This window comes from Pezoporus wallicus, unplaced genomic scaffold (assembly GCF_028554395.1).
Source record: "Pezoporus wallicus isolate ANWC-B61680 ecotype Strahan unplaced genomic scaffold, APGP_CSIRO_Pwel_v1 contig_2456, whole genome shotgun sequence".
Lineage (NCBI taxonomy): Eukaryota > Metazoa > Chordata > Aves > Psittaciformes > Psittacidae > Pezoporus > Pezoporus wallicus.
In genome coordinates, this window is record NW_026637053.1 from 2,327,852 (window position 1) to 2,345,503 (window position 17,652).

General features: G+C 41.1%; 1 protein-coding gene across 1 annotated transcript in view; it reads right to left on the reverse strand.

Moving 5' to 3' along the window:
* The window catches only part of RAD54B (RAD54 homolog B), a 64,863-nt gene extending 50,843 nt beyond the window's left edge, over positions 1-14,020 (reverse strand). The window contains exons 1-3 of the mRNA XM_057403010.1: positions 13,894-14,020; positions 11,351-11,504; positions 10,518-10,659 (exon numbers count right to left, since the gene is read on the reverse strand). Coding sequence (XP_057258993.1) covers positions 10,518-10,659; positions 11,351-11,488 — 280 coding nt within the window. The 5' untranslated portion in view covers positions 11,489-11,504; positions 13,894-14,020. The remainder of the gene's footprint in view (positions 1-10,517; positions 10,660-11,350; positions 11,505-13,893) is intronic.
* Between the last annotated feature and the right edge of the window lie 3,632 nt (positions 14,021-17,652).

The following is a 17,652-nucleotide window of genomic DNA, read 5'->3' on the forward strand; positions in this document are numbered from 1 at the left end:
CAGAAGGTCTGAGATTTGGCTACTGGAGGGACCAATACACCTGGGGACTGGGCACTGGTAAGGACAAATCCAGACCAGGTGCCAGAGAGACCCAGTACAGTCTGTGGGACACCTGGAAGACCAGGGAATTGAGGGACCAGCTATAGAGCAGAATAAGAGACTAAGGCCACTTGCTGAAAAGATCAATCCTGTGTATGTGTGTATTTTCCATAAACAGGCCTTCATCCCAGTCAGCCAGTGAAGGGAAAAGATGAGGCCATTGATGCTGGTTGTGTTTGCCTGCATGCTGCATTTTCTACATGGCCAGCTACAGCAGTCTCCTCTATACTGTGCTACCAGATGTAGCAACTCCTAATATGGACCTATCTAAACTTGTATTACTCTATCACCTTACTACTTAATGTTGCTGGAGAGACCAAGTTTCCACACTAATGCAATTAGAGCAAAACACCGTTACAAAGATTTCTTTTGAGCAACTGCCTGAAGGAATCAGTCTGAATTACACATTATTCTGCAAGAGTGTAAAATAACCCTCATAAAAATGAACCTGGCTGCCAACCAAATTTTTGCCTTCTTTTTTTTTTTTCCCCTTTTTAAAATAGCTCTGCTCATCAACCTAAGGTCACATCAGTACTTGGATGAGAAATCACAGAAGGTGAGAAGCCAGGATATTAATGTTAAATACAGACTTCTTTGAGCTAAAACAATAGGTGTAGTTCCAAGGCAATTACAAAAGAAGGAATGGTGCTGCAGTCTGTCCTTCATCCTGCACCTTCCACCAACATTTGCACTTATGCAACACAGTGCACAAACAGTCCAGGGAGATGATCCAGCTACAAACTAATAAATTCCTTTGTTTTGGCAAGCATAGAGTTTAATAACTGGTTTAAGTCAACCTGTGTGGGACATTGCCAAAATAGGAATTTCTGCCTCCTCCCGAGCCCTGTCATGTTCCTGACCCTCCACTGTGCTGATATTGAGTGCTCAGAACTCTTTGGAGCAAATCAGATCAGGGAACTGATTTGTCTGCAAATTAATCATTTTTTTCTGATCTAGGTCAGTTCTAACCAGCAGCAGTTCCTGATCCAGAGGATTAAAGTAGCCAAATGACTATGAATTGCTTAAAAACTCAATAGGCCCAAGTTTTACAAGTGACAGATTTGTATCACAGCCACTAACTGCATCAAGTGGCCCATGTAAATTTAGGCATATTATGAGACAGAATACTCTGAGAAGGGAAATGCCTTAAAATCAGGGAGCATCTTGGAGGGAGAGGAAGGACCCTGTGTCACACAGAACAAAAGAAGAATATCTCCATGACAGAGGGGGGAAAAAAAAAAAAAAAATCAATATAAGGTACATGATTCAAATACAAAATCATCTGGGAGAATTAAGGATGACATAAGAATGAACATATCTTGAAAGATGTGGTTTGGATCAGACAGCAAACTTGAATGTTGAAGAGAATGACACAGGCTTAAATGATTCAGGCTGGGACCTTCTAGTGAAAAAAAAATAATAAAAAAATCAAATCACCGAATAAAGGATTGCTGAACTCTGAAGGTGCTCTGACCGTAAAGTCAGCCCCAGAATGAGACTGAAGGACATCTGTTCTTATTAAATAACGTGCAAGCAAACTGGCTCTGCAGAGACCTGGGTTTAGCATCTGCCGTCACCCAGGAGCCTGAAAAGCTTAAGAACAACAGAGCAACTGCAAGATTTGAATTAAAGCTGAAGTGAAACCCTGGTGCCCCTGTGCTTATGAGAAACTGTAAAAAGATTCAGCAGCTAGGATGGGGTACGTTACACATCACTGAATAGACTGGCAGCAGAAACATTTGGCAAGTACTGAGGCAGTTGCTCACTCTTGCAAATGGATTTGGCAGCTGCATAAGATGACTTGAGAGCGTCTATAGGTAGTAATGGCAGCAAAAGTTCCATTAGGTCATCATATAGTCCTCTTTACTGACATGACAGCAAGACAGTGCCAAGTCATTTGATCTGCCTGTCTTAAGAGCCTGCTGAGGCAAAGAGTGAGTGAGAAAGTTTTAAACTCCAAAGGTCTCTCATAGGGACGCTTGTTTCATGGGTAATTCCCAAAACTAAGAGTTGCAGGCATTATTAATTAAGGAGAGGATTGAAGATGACAAAGTTTCATGAGCCAAAAGCTGCAAGACAATTTCACCTGGAAGTTACAGGGATTATACCTGTTCTCAGCAGAGTATAATATATACAAAGTATATAATACTCAAAGTATTTTTAGAAATACTTTTAGATAATTTGTTTCAAATGGCTTTCTCATTTCACTTGATTTTTTTTTTTCCCCCTCATCTTCATCAACACTTTCACCATCAATTTTACACTTTCTTGCTTTTATCCTTGCTGTACCCAAATCTCAGACCCCTCCTTTCCTTTGTCCTGCACAATCATTTCTAAACATTCCTAAACCTCTGTCCTGCTTTGGGGGCGGGGAGGACAAGGGAAAGCTGAGACAAAGAGGCACAAAAGCACAAAATGTAATCAGTTCTAAGTAACGTTAATGTTTGATGGCTTTGTAATGGAAAATAAATGAGGTGCTTGAAGGTAGCTGACATAGTTTAAGTCCTTAGGACCTTAGTACAAAAAGTGTAAGAAAAACAAAACAGAAAAACGGGACCTGGGGATGGGGAGTATCTGGGACTACCATATGTCCAGGATGGGCACAGTTAAACTAAGTAAGTAGAAGGACAGGAGGATTGCTATGTTTGTGGTATTAATGAACCCATTAAGCTGGTGTAAACATCTACTGGGGAGTATCGGGGACTAGCAAATGTCCAGGATGGGAGCAGTTAAACTAACTGGTAAATCGAAGGACAGGATGATTGCTATGTCTGTAATGTTAATTAAGCCGGTGCTTCAAAGACTGCCAGAAGTGAGGAAGATTCTTGGAAGAAGTAAACGACCCTTGAAGACCACCATCACATTTTTGTATGCATGCGGGAAACTTTCTGGAAAATTATGTAATTCATGCATAGCTCCATGAATATGCATGTATGCCCAGTGACTATATAAGGACGGCTTGTGTAGCAGTACGGGGATACACGTTAGGAGGAGCAATCTGCGTGTCCCGGAGCCACAATAGAGAATACCTGCTTGTCAACTTGAAAACTGCTGGCGAGTTTGTTCCAGGAGTTTTCTCCGAATCTATTCCCTGCATTTGACAGAGGAGCAGCTATCTCCATTCTTCTAATTTTGCTCAGTGGATATGTGAAGACAGTGAGATAACCATCTTATCATTATCGTGTTGATTTTAGGAAAGTCATATAGTGACAGAGCTTCTGTTTCAGGGGAAAACTTGAGGCCCAAGGCCAAAAGCTGGGACTGAAGTCTAGTTGTGCTGTCATGATGTGAGAGCCTGGAAATTGAACTTCTCTCAGATAACATTTGCATTCGAGCACGGGAGGCCTTGCAGGAATTACCGCAAACGAAATGAACAAGGATGTTGGCTCTTGACACTGTATGCAGGATCACTCAGGCCCCTTGTTCAAAGCTGATAAGCCTCCCCAGAACTGTGAAAAATGCTGACTCAAAGGCTGGGGCACAATATGAGGGACAGCCACCACCCAAAGGACCCTCTCAGAACCCCAACTGTGGAACTGCACATGTGCTCACTAAAACACATCCCTCATTATCATGGTAACACCTCTTTATGCTTCGCATGCAAATTATGGATAACACCCCAAAGAACATAGACACAAAAGGTCAGGACTCAGGGCAGAGCATGAGCTCCCACCACAGGCAATAAGCTGTGTGAAAAGGGTCAACCAGACGTCACTGAATGTTTTACATCTAATATAACTCTGGTTTTCTTTCTTTTCTGACCACGTAATAACCTTCTGATTTCTGGTTTCCTTCCCCTTTCCTTCATTACCTCATTAGTTCAAATACATGTATCAGAGCACACTGAACTAGGAAAAATGGAAGGTATATCTCACTGTCAATTCACTGCACTTTTCTCAAGCGTGTGAATAACCTGGTTATATTATCTGTCATTACATAAAGCCTGGTTATTCACATGACAGTGAGATATGATCATATCAAATTATAAATTCTGTTGTACTAACTGTGGAAATACCACACCAGAACTACACAAGTCTGGATTTGCTTTACAACAGCCTATTATACTGCATTGCAGATGGCTACACTATCCAAGAAAGCAGCATTGCAGTCATGGCACATTACACCATATGTTGCCTTTGGTGGTGAAGCTGGTTTAAGTTCCTTCTTCTCATCTCACTCTTGATTGCTAATTCTACTACCACAAGGTATCTTACTGCTCAGCTGGTGGGCAGCCCAAATTGAAGACAACCAATACTCATTAGAGATAGGGACTTCTCCAACAGGCTGGTGTGTCACTTTTGCTTGCTTTCAGTCTATGAAAACTGACTGCACATCTGACTATTGCTACAAGCCAATAATGGCTTTTCCACTGATAGACTTTAAAGCTAAAGAACTAGGGAATTCATGGCTGCTGCATTTGGTGCTTTTGAGCACAGAAGATCCTGAGCACAGTGTTCTGCTTGGTACGTAGTTCTGGTCATCACTACAGAGAAAGTGATGAATCTATAGGAAGAGGAAGGCAAAAACCAACTCAACCAACCCCCAAACCCCTGAGGAGTCAAGAGAACAAGCAATGTCAGACTAAAGAGCCTCTCATTTTGTTTTGGTTTTTTAAAGTCCTGAGAGCTTTGAACACTTTAAGATTACAGTAGTAAAGTTACTTCACTGAAATGCTGTTCCCTGCTTTGCTATCTTACCATCTCCATCTATAACTGTAAACAATGCATGAGCACAGCTGAGGGAACCTCTGAGTGTGTATAACCAGCTGAGGAAAGGCTAGGGAAGGTCTTATGCCAGCAGCAGAGTAGAAGACATCATCTCGCATCCCAAGAAAGAGCAAGCAAAGGTTTGTCCTCAGGAGATGTCAAAAAGTCCTAAAGCTGCAGAGCAGAAAACACAAGCCATCTAGAACTAAATAACCACATAAGTCTAAGTGAGAAGACTACTCACAGCACATTGACTGCTGGGCAGGGAGAAGGAGGTCACTTTAAATCACAGAGGTAGCAAAGGAATTTTTGAGTAGTTTGAGTAAGTATAACAAAATTTACAAACTTAAAACAATGCAGTAATAAATTACTTGCACTAAGGCATCCAATAACACCACAGTCATACTAAGGTGCACTTCGTAATTAAGAGCCACAGATGGTAACATTTACTCAAAGACTCAACTGCTTTACCAACTGTTTCCAAAAACATTTTAAGGGCCCACTGACCTGCAGCTATACATGCAGCTCCACCACTACAATAGACAGGTAGTATAATACACCTGATTGGAATATCTTACTCAGGTCCATCTGTGAAGTGCAATAATAGAAATGCCTGCAATAACAAAAATTACAACAAATACTTCTACTTTTACACATGTCCGTTTCATTATGAGATGTCAGGCCTGAATGTTTTCAACTGTGTTATCTAGAAACCAAAAGTAGGCAGTTAGACTAAAATTGGACAGTGGCAAATTCTGAAAACAACATTTTTTACTCCTATGATTAAAAGTGATGGGCAATTGGTTGCAACTGTCATAACTGAATGAAAAGTGGTTTTCCTCTTACAATAAATTAATTGATTAAGAGAGGTTTTATTCATATTGAGTGACAAGAGGTATCAGACTAACAGGCAACAATGTTCTAGAGAGCTAAAGCAGCCAACAAACATTCCTATTATGAAAATGAAGTTGACTTAAATGAGCATAATCTAAACCTTATAGACCAATGAATTCAGTAAACATTAACATTCTGGAGAAGTTGGAGAAAATATATTCAAATAATAAATACAGTTAGTAATACGGGCATGGAAAACATCAAAAACATATGGTGAAAAGCATAGGGTGAACACACAAACCCTGCTGTGAAATACAATCTGTCTTGATTGTTAGCTCAAAGATAGTGTTTAACTTCTGAACAAAGTTCTTCTTGGAAGATGCATTAACAGGTATTAGTGACGAATGAAAGCCAGAGTACTCCTGAACCAAAAAGCAGGTGAGCTTAAACATAGTAAAACTCTATATCCGGCATTTCTGTTCACCTACATTAGATTCAAACAATGAAATCTCAGTCCAACTAGAATACTGTGTCTAAGTATGCAGGTGAAAAAGCTATTCATTTCCACACAGAATATGTGTAGAAACCCTCACATTAAAGAGCTTCTTCCTTACATCTAACCTGAACTTCCTCTGTTTCAGTTTTAACCCATTACCCCTTGTCCTAGCACTACAGTCCCTAATGAAGAGTCCCTCTCTGGCATCCTTGTAGGCCCCCTTCAAATACTGGAAGGCTGCTATGAGGTCACCAAGCAGCCTTCTCTTCTCCAGGCAGAACAGCCCAAACTTTCTCATACAGGAGGTGCTCCAGACCCCTTATCTTCCTTGTGGCCCTCCTCTGGACTTGATCCAACAGTTCCATGTCCTCTTTATGTTGAGGACACCAGAACTGTACACAATACTCCAAGTGAGGTCTCACGAGAGCAGAGGGGCAGGATCACCTCCCTCAAGCTGCTGGTCATGCTCCTTTTGATGCAGCCCAGGATACAGTTGGCTTTCTGGGCTGCGAGCGCACACTGCCAGCTCATGTTAAGTTTCTTATCAACCAGTCGTTGGGAACTTCACCTGACTGCCATGATTTTTCAAATATGATGGACAGTGGCTTAGCTACTTCATTCACCAGCTCCTTCAAGACCCACAGATGAATTTCATCAGGTCCTGTGGACTTGTGCATATTCAAGTTCATAAGATGATCGCAAACCTGATCCTCTCCTACATTGGGCCTAAGGTCTTCATCCTCCCAGTCTATAACCTTCCATTCCAACACTTCAGTCATAGAAGCCATCCCACCATGTTTCTCTGATGCCAAGATACTAAGTATAGTTCAGTGATCTGCCTGTCCACTGTTTCTTCAAATTCAAATCATTTGTAATTTTTTGTTATTGCTTATAGGTCTTCAGAATGTAATGAGGTAAAATAGAAACCAAGCACTTTGAAAAGCTGCAATAATATCCTTCCAAACACATTTATAATTCTGTTTTCAGTTACTGTTAAATAGTTTTGAAATGTTAAAGTAACTTTCATTTTTAAAGAGCATACAGACTTACCTGATAGAATTCTCTGGAAGCATGTGAGAAAAAGTACTAATGACAATGTCAAGTAGATTACCTCCCCTCCATACATCTGTAGTCAGCGTCAACAGCTACTGTATTCTGAATACAAAACAAAGATAGCAAAGAGACTTCTGTGCTCTTTGCCCCTTAGGTTCAAAAAGCAGTCGTAAAGTTAATTTTCCTACAAAGATGTGTATTTATGGAAAAACATCATTTTCCAGTATTAACAACTTAGAATCATGATTAGCAAATTGCCTGTGGAACAGTGTGTTCAGTATCTTACAGTTCAAAATGTCTTAAAATTACAACACATAGGTAAGTTTCATTTAACAACTCAACTCTTGTAGAATTTCAGTCCCTCACACTGTACTGTTATTAATGACATTTTAGAAAAGTTTATTTTGAAAAGAAGCCTGGAAAAGCAAGTATTTTTGTTGAGATACACTATAACTTTTAGATTGATGCTATCTGATCAAAACTTTACTTGTCTGTTCCAGGAAATGGACACTGTGTGTCAGATAACACGGTTTTTTTGAAAGAATGCACAGCATTTGCAGGGCTGGGTTTCAGAAAGATTAGCTCTGGGAACAGTGCAGTTGTCCAATGGTCCACAGGTGTTTCACAAGAATATCAATGGAAACAGGGGGATTTATTTACACATTCCACTGCTGCACTGGAAATCCAAACACAGCAGCTTTGAGAATGGTATAAAGCTAACAGTTTATCATCTGCATTAAATGATATTGATACAATAAACCATAATAATGTGTACACACAGACTTTTTCGATCTTTATTTTAATGCCCTTTATTTTAATGCCCCTTTAACACAGAAGTCTTCTTTGGCTGCAGAGTCTGGCAGTCAGATATAATTCCATTACAGTATTAATAATTATTAAAAAACCCCAAACTGACTCTGGCTTTCATAACTGGTTTCCATTACTTCTGAATTTTATACCAAAACCAGCTCTGACAAAACAATTTCATTTCACACTACAAAGAAGGTTATGCTTTACACAATGTACGTAATTGCTACTTTAGCTGTAATGAATAGCAGACAAACATGACGTAAAGGGCAGAAGTTGTCTTGGAAAATTTCAGTTATTAAGAAATTACTTAAGATGCAGCAGAGCCTGATGGACAGTTGCATTACCCGTGAACCTGATGACCATACTAACATTGACATTAGATACCCTTATTTTATACCACATTTCATCGCAGCTTTCAAAGATTTGCAGGGTTAGCCCCATTCTACAACATAGAAAGGCTTTGCACAAAATGGCTTGCTCAGTCACTCAGAAAGGCAGCAGCACATCAATAGAAACACCAAGTCTCACTCCATAACTTTTTGGTTATTTTTCTAAAGCAATCACAGAAAGCCCATACCAGCTGCACCCAGAATTCATGAGACTGAAAAAGCATTTAGTATCTTTTCCACTTCACAATGTTTTTTGTTGCAAAAAAAAAGCCCGTTTCCCAGATTATTTTGGAAATTACTCCTCTAGTTATCTTTCAAGTTCACTGTTAAGACAGAACCATCAGGCACAAATTTTTCAGATGTACCTATAGGGAAGCAGGACCACTCAAACAACTTATCCTATATACACAGAAAATTTTCTGTAAGTATGAGCTTCAATCAGAACTGGAAGTTACAGCATGCAGCAGATAAACAGACACCCTTAAGACAGACAATTCCAACCATTATGGAATCAAGGTGATAAGTAGTCATGAAATGCTCTGTTAAAACTCCATACTTACACAAAGTATTACCAATTAAGTGAACCCTAAACCAAAGAGAAGGATCGTTTTCTATGTAATTAATTACAAGGAAACAGTGAATTAACTGTAAAGACTGATGTTGAAATGCCTGAGCTGGCTCCAAGAGGAATGATTTTCATCCAGCATGGTTAGCAACTCAGTTCAAGTGCAACACTTTCAAGATGCACTAAGTTCCTGAGGTCATACACCTGCACTCACACAACACAGAACATCCCTGCACTGTTATCTGTGGTCAGGGCACGTGAAAAGTGAGAAATGAAGACACTTAACCCCCCAGAGTCACTCAGGTCCATCAACACCAAGACAGACAAGGAGGCTGAATTTTCTAGATCTACAAACAGCGCATAAACTCTGGGTCACAACATGATAACGTCAGCCTCCTCTCACAGGATGAGCAGGGGACCAATAAGCCCATTTTCTGGGGGTGAAACCCAAAAGAAGAGTCAATGCGAAGGACTCTCCAGAGAACCTTACAGAATGAAGGGAGTTGCTGCCTAGTGGAGCCTGGAACTCATAAGATGCTAGAAAGGGCATCTGGAGATTGCACAAAGCTTCTAATGAGATTTTTGAAGGAAAAAGAACAAGGAAAAGGGACAGACAGAAGGTGGTTCAGGGAGAAACAAACATAGGAAAATAAAAGGAAAAAAGCAGACACCTTTTAACAGGTGACTGGTCAATATGCTTGTCCGGCAATGCACTGCACTCTACTGCCATAAGCTGTTCCATCTTCTTATAAAACTACATTTCTAAATATTTTGCTGGATGAAGGGACTCTATTCTGTGCATCTAAGTGTATTCTGTGCATGGAAGTGTAATGTCAGCAGCTAGAACTGGACCACCACACAGGACCTAGGTACCTGATGTGCCAGTAAGTGGAGAGGTTGGAGCCCATGTATACTGCCTGGGTCCATCAAAATGCATTTGCTAGTTTAGAAACTTCAGTATTTTTGTAGTGCTTACTACCTAGCTTTTTAGAGTAATGCTTATTACTGGGAGTAACAAATGAGTAAGTGCACACACATGAAGAGACAGACCCCTTTCTGCTCTGATGCTAGACTAGAGTTAGCAGCCTATGCTTGGAACCTCAAGTGTCCACTGAAGACACTGAAGAAAATAGCTCAGACTTTGCGCTGAAGAGAAACCCTAATGAATTCTGAAAAACCCCATGAATGCACTCTGAATGGTAAGCATCCTCTGTGTGAGGCCAGCAAAGTCTCCAAATTACACTTTTCCACTACTTAAGGTATCCCGACTCTCCTCTCAATAATACTGTAAATTACAGCGAAATGGCCATAGCATTCTTCTGGAAGACGCACACCTGAATACCACTGCAACCAGCTGGCTTCTAAAACATCAACATTTTTCCTTTTCTATTAAAAAAAAATAATAATTTATTTCTTTCACTCTCTACCCAGTAGAACACCAAATAATTTCACCATTGCAAAACCCTTATATTAGCAGTTCGTAAAAGCTTACTAAGTAGTGTAGCATTCATCAGCTTTAAAATTCTCTCACAATAGATGGCAGTAAATAAGAAAGAGCATCTTACCAGCTTTGGGCGTATTTGGTGTTTTCATTTCAACCATGCTACTCTTATTAACAATGAAACATGCTTTGGTAGTCGTTCCTTTTCCAGCTGACTCCACAGACTGTATAAAATTTACATTTTGATTCTGGTCCTCATTTCTCTTCTGCAGATAGATAAGAAAAAGTTCACAATAGCATTTTCTTCATGCAGTTGAAGAGAAATGAAGAAAAATGAGAAGGGATGTCAATAGATACTAATCCTCCTTATCAAACTATTGACATACATACATAACAATACTACATAAATATATGCGTTCCAGTGCTCACAACAAAAATCACTTGCACACGATACCAAACAGCATTTGTATATGTAGTTTATGAACTGAATTTAATAGAAGTCTTCTGTAGATTAAATCAATAAGAATTGTGATGGGTTTTTTTTGGGTCATTTTAAAGGTTTTAAGAGAAACTTCCTTGCAGCAAACTGCAACTTCATGTACTGAAATTTCATTACTGAGTATCTTTGGTTTTTAACTGCTTTTGCCAAAGCATTTCAAACATTTGATACCAACAAAGGCCAGGCCAAGATGCAATCCCTACCCCAGCTACACTGAGAACTGCATTTGTGCTCATTACTGATTATTTTAATTTACTTGAAAAACATTCTACATCCACTTTACGGAGTGACAGAAATCTACCCAAGAAGCAAGATCAAATATAGTAAAAGCAAAGGTATCAAAATCTACTCCAAACAGACTCATTTAAACAGAGATTATTCATAATGAGCTTGAATGCTGTCTTTTAGTAAAAACACTGTACAAACAAATACACTTTTCAGTGCACTGTTCAGTTTACCTCCTTCAATTTAATTTCTTGGTCCATCTCCTTAGTTTCATTCTTGAGACAAACTGTGCTATTTTTTCCTGGTGGTATGAACCTTGGCTTTTTGGATAAATTTCCTAGCACTTGACTTGGAGCTGCTGATCGCCTCATATTTAGTTGTATTGCTCTAGAGGGTGGAGAGGAAGGAAGGAAGCAGATAAAGACAACTGTAGTCAGAATAGGCTTTACATAAAAATGCATCCATAGATAACAATATAAGCACTATTTTAAAACAAAATAAAAGACAGCATAAAAGATTTTCAAATAATCTTAACTCATAAGCATAGTACAACTTTATATAAAGTAGCATTATTGCAATGAATTGTTTTAGTACTAGGAGAGATTGACTACAGCAAATTCTGCAGTTGAACATTTCCCTTTTAATTTGAAAAACCAATAATGAGGTTTGCAATAGCAAGAAATCCTCTGGAGATGTGTAACATAGGACTGCTTAACAAAGTTACACCAGGTTATAAAAAGGACTGGTGTACTTGAAACATAACTGATCACCTAAACACTTAAAATGCAAATTTGAAAAGCCCATTATTAGCACACAATGAACAACAAATTCATGCCTGAAGCAGTCAGGGTGCTCCTGCACTTTTTTGACGCTACCCCGCACTCCAGTGGCTTACTGGGGCACAGCAACCTTTCTTTCCAAGATGTGCACAGTAGTGGCACTGTCAAGATGCTTTGCGAACAGGCAGACACTAGCGTGAGTACTGCTATCTCCTTCATATCCGAACAATTAGCATATATATGATGCTGTTACTAGACATAAACCACGGCAAAATGGCCTGAACTGTTGTCACTTCCATCGTGGCTGTTATTAAAAAAAACAACGAAAGAGGTCTTTGTCTGTGTCAACAGCAATTCACATAAATGAGGACTACATGACAGCAGTGTTAGCATATGAACTTTAGTTAACCCTATTCAATAAGGGAGTAGCTTGGTTGTTATAATAGGAGCAGACCTGTAGTATAAGCAACAGATAGTCACTGTGAAAGCTACAAAGTTGTCAAGAGCCATCCAGAGGAGCAGACTGCAAGTGCCGGGGCTGATCACAGCCAGCTTCAGAAGCTATACGAATTTGAACAAGTTCTTTATCCCACCCAATCCTGTAATGCATGGTGTCACTTGGGAAGACAACCCAGGTGTCACCCCACAACTCCACATGAGGACTGCTTAGCGTGCCTGAAGAGCTACACTAACACTACCCCCTTAACTTCTAAAGCTTGTCACATCTCCGTTGGAACAGTGGAGTTGTGCAACTCAAAAACTGCATGTATCTGTCATTAAAGTGTTTTCGTTTCCGAATCCAGTTGGACTTTGAACTGTCATTTGGTCTTAAACCACAAAAATAGACACACTAGGTGGTTTGCAAATCAGTAAGAAATTTAAAGCTATGACCCTAGAGAATTCAGCAACTTCACTCCCATTAAATTTAAAAAGAATATTACCAGTATTACCTAACTGCAACTACAAAAAGCCATTAAGGTTTTGTGGTTTTTAAAACGTAATATTACTTCCAGCCATACATTGCTCTTTGACCTCAAAATATAAGCTTTTAAAAAAATAAAAAAAATAAAGGCTTATTTTTTTTGTATCTTTACAGTACTATACAGGAAAGGGGCCATTATAGATGTGCAACAAATGATTGACAATAGGTCTTTTAGATAGGATCAGAGTAGGTGTAGGAAGGGCAAGGAGTGCCTCCACATTACAAGTAGATCAGCTGACAAGCAAATACACCTTTTCCAGACACTGATCTGTTGAATCACCCTGTACTCGCAGTACCATTAGGTATGGTTGCAGGAAAGCAGCTGAAAGTATCATGAGAAAAGTGCTGTTCCTGCCTTTATTAGCAACCTGGCTTGCCTAAATTAAGTGTACCATGAAACCACAGCCTACAACATCTCATGAATGCATCTGCTTTTGCAAGCGTTGCATTCGGCAGTATTTTTCTCCTTAAAGGCATCTGAACAGCTGCATCAAAATGAAATACATATACAAAGAGCTTTAAAAAGTTTTATACACTGGATTCAATACTGCATGCACCGAGTCCTGTTAAAGGCAGTTATGCTACCTATCTTGGCGCACATTTAACATATATTTAAGAATGCTCTCTTAGACACTTGAAGAGACATTCTCGGCACAGATTATAAGGCTAGATGGGGTTTTTGTAAGCAACTACAAAGATGCGACACAGGGTTAACTGCAGTTAAACTGCAGACGGTGAGCGCATCGCTTTGAATATCAGTATTAGCGAAAAATCTCTTTAAATTAGTAGTAATCGTAAAGATTTGGAGCAGGGTGCAAATGCAAAAGCTATTCAAATTGCTATTATCCCCACAGCGCGCCTCAACCAACCGGTAACAGCCGGGAAGTGTCAGGAAGGAATAGTCTCCCTGAGAGCAAGCACAGGGACTGGGGGCGCCCAGCCGGCTTTTCCGCCCGCCGGCCCTGCCAGGAGAAGCCGAGGGCCCCTCCATCCGGTCTCCCACCCTCTGCCGTACCTCAGCCACCAGCCCCGCCGCAACCTCAGCACTCAATTGTCCCGCCGTCGGCTCCCGTCAGCCGCTGCCCACCCCGCGCATGCGCTGTGAGCAACGCCGTGCTCCCGTGGCCGGCCGCGAGGATTACTTCAGCGGCGCACGCCCTGCAGCTCCCATCGGGAAGATGTCGCGGTGCGCATGCGCGGGGTTGACCTGTGGGGCGGGGTTGGGCTTTCGTGCCGCACACAGCATGGCGCGAGGCTGCCCTCTGCGGTGGGCTGTGCGGCCGTCAAGCGGGAGCGGCCGCAAAACGAACCTCGATTTTGCGACAGCGAACGGCGGCGGCGGCAGCAGCGGCGGCAGGAGTGAGTGTGGAGAGCTGGTGACTGCGGCCGAGAGAATCAGCCGCGGGCCGTCGTGGTGAGCGGCTGTCCCGGGGCGGACTGCGGGCAGAGGCATTGCGCGGGGACCTTGTCAGGGGTCGTGGTGGCTTTGCCATCCTGCTGAGAAGATGGTGGTAAGTGTGCGTTAGTTGTTTGAGCCCCATTAGGCGCGGCCGCTTGTCGCTACGTTGCTGCTCCTATGGTTTCCAGGCCAGTTTTGTTCTCTGTGCCCAAGAGCGTTGGCCATTCCCGAGGAGTCTTCCTTCGACCTCTGCACAGTCCTTCACGAGAGCTTCTGAGCAGAGCTGTCCTGCCTCCTGTCTTGTCTCTGCGGCAGAGTCCAGCCCTTTAAAACCCGAAAGGGAACTGTGAAGCGTGTATCTTGAAGTGTCTTGAAGTACCTATTTCGAGTAGGTTTTGTAGCGGGAAGGCAAGTGGAAGCGTTGTGTAAAAATGGTCTTTGTCAAAGTATCTCCAGTTTCTTAAGTAGTTCCTGGGAGAGGCCTTAAATTAATTTTGTATCTTGTACTGGTTATTATAGACGCTTTTGTTGCTTAAGTCAGTTTTTTACATCAGTGTAAGCTGGTATTGCTGTACGTTTGTTCTTATCCCTTCTGGTCCCTTTCTCTTAACAGATGTTTGTGAGACTCCACAATGTAGCAGCTTGAGGAGCTGTGCTGAGGGAGGAGCTGTCTGGCAGACTCGGTAACAAATGCAGCTGCTGTCTGTCTTTCAGCCCTGGCTGGGGTCCCTCATCTCCTCTTTTGCCTCTCTTCGACAGTCAATAGAGCTTTTTCTGAGCCGTTTACAAGAAAATCTGGCCTAGCAAATCAGTGAGTAGGTGTCTGAGCCAGTTCAGGAAAGAGCCAAATTAAATATTCAAACTGATTCGAGGGAGGCTATGAATTGGCAGATAGGTTGGCTTGGGCTGCTGCAGGACAGCTGCCAATGTTAAACCTTTTCTTTTTTTTTTTTTTTTGCCCCAGTTCAGCCTGAAAACAGGCCAGTTACCCAGTGTGATAAATCAAGTGACTGTAGAAACAGCTTGTACTGTCACAGCTGAAGGGGTGAGTCTGCATCTATGGGCATTAATAGTGGCCTGAAGCAGCTTACATTGCCTGTGGCAGAGTGCTACAAGACACCTTAAAACGTTGCTTCTCTACAGAAGGATTTAAAGCACAGTATATCTTTGTGAAATGGAAGCTCAAGCAATATGATGTTTTAATGTCACCTCATCCCTAAGCCCTGCAAAGATTGTCTGTTCTTCCAGTCACACATACTTCTGAAAAAGCAGTCTTAGTGTTGCACATCTGTAGTTCTGTCATGATTCACTCCGGCTCTTTGAACAGTTTGGTTTTGTGTTGTCACAGAGAAAAGAAACAGGTTTTAAAAATCAGAAGCTACTGTAGATAAAAAGTGCAAGTTATTAATCCCATCTCAGTGTCCTGCTTTTTACAAAGATTAGTGCTAAACAGCAGGCTATGTGATTGTGTTCCTGGGAACTACACCATATCTGTATTCTCCCTATTATTTTATCCACACAAAATCACTGTTTGAAGGTGTAGTTCAAAGCTATAGGTGCACATCTGCCTGGAAAACTGCATGGGATGAGAGCTACTAAAAATGAATATCTGTGAAGTCTGGAGGATATTTTTGCTTGTCAAAAAATATTGGAGGAAATAATAATAAAAGTGAAACAATAGAAATTTAAATAGCATGTAGTAGTTCTTGGGCTTTCTGCCTTCCAGACTGGGCACCTTCAAATTCCAGGTATCCTCATGGGCAGTGTCACTGGTAATGGCCAGGTGATGTGTAAAATTCTGGACCAGAGAAATCAAAGGCTGAGGAAGGTTTGGAAATATTAGTGGAGTGTGGGAAGGCAGTGATAAATAATGCAGTTTATAGGTGCAGACAAAAAAGGAGTATGACAACTGGTGAATTGTAGTGGAAATAGAAGAGGAGGTTTTGAGGCAAAGTCAAGAAAAGGGAAGTTTCTGAGGAAGAGTAGAAGTACAGAGTAGAGTCATCTGCACTGGTAGAACACATGCCATTCATTTGGTGCTCTCCCTCTGCTTATCTGTTGACTAAAGTGCTTCTCTTTAAGTTAGCAGAAGATAAAATATCTCTGGTTCTCAGGAAATTTCTACTGGAAGAAATTTGGGACAGTGACAGCTGTTGTCGTAGGTCTCACACTCAAAGCCACAAGGATTCTGGCATTGTGTGGGATGGTGCCGGTCCAACATCAGTCTTGAAAACGTACTGAAATTCTTCTCTTTAGAACCCCTTTTGATTGTAGTTTTTGCCTCAGAGTTCTCATCCACTCTCCATTTGAACTCCGGTTTTGGCTGGGGCTTTATATATGTATTTGTTGTGCTTTATTTTTTGTCAGGCACAAAGGTGGTTTTCCCCCACTTACAAAAATTCTCTTTCCTGCATTCTGATAGACTTCAAACGTGATAAAATATGCCAAAGAGTGTCTTGAAGACTTAGTACTCAGGGGTCAGCATCGTATATGCAAAATGTAGCTTGCAGTAGAACCGAAACACTGGGACAGCAAAAATACAGTTTTGTTGACATATTATATACCCCTATGAAAGTTTTCTAAAAGCTGAATCCTCTGGGATCCTCTAAGTCAAATCAAAGTTTTTAGGCTCACAGTTCAAGTTACAGAATGCATATATGCTGTTTACAGTCCTCCAGCATAAACATACTAAATGTTTCAATGCCTTTCATTAGTATTAGAAACTAGTATTTGACTTCACATTCTGCTACTGATAATGAATGTTGGTTTCTGCTTTTTAAGCTTTCCAGTGTGGTCCTTGCTGTCCTTACAGTCCCAGCTTTGTGCAGACACAGTGCTTGTTTTGTTCATGCAGCACTAGTGAAGTCCTGAATTTCCTGTCTTTGCAGAACTGTAAAAACTTATAAGGGAACAACAGCATTAAAAAGAATTGTTTTCTTGAGCAAACTGCTTTAAGTCATAAATTGTCCTTGCTGTGACTGAAGGAATAGCATATCCTAGACACCTGTAAATTTAGTTTACCTGCAGTGTTGTAGCCACAGCAGCAAAGAGCCAGATGCAGTCTGTGAAATCTGCCTGGGACCTTGTCAGGAGTCCACGTGGATTGCTCTCCCTGCTGCTGTGGCAGTGCTGTCACTAGGTCAGTGAACTAGTACGTGTCCCAACTAATCTAAATCTGGCTGAAGCATGTCTGCAGGCCCTGGCATTGGCTGTGGGATAAACATGCCGGGAGAAAACTAAACAATATGTAAACTGTGTAGCAGGTAATGTTTTGGTACCCAACAAAATGATCACACACTAGCCCTAGAACATGCTCTTTATTAAACAAGTACAATAAAGCAAACAAGCACACAAAGCTCAGTCAGGTATATAGCT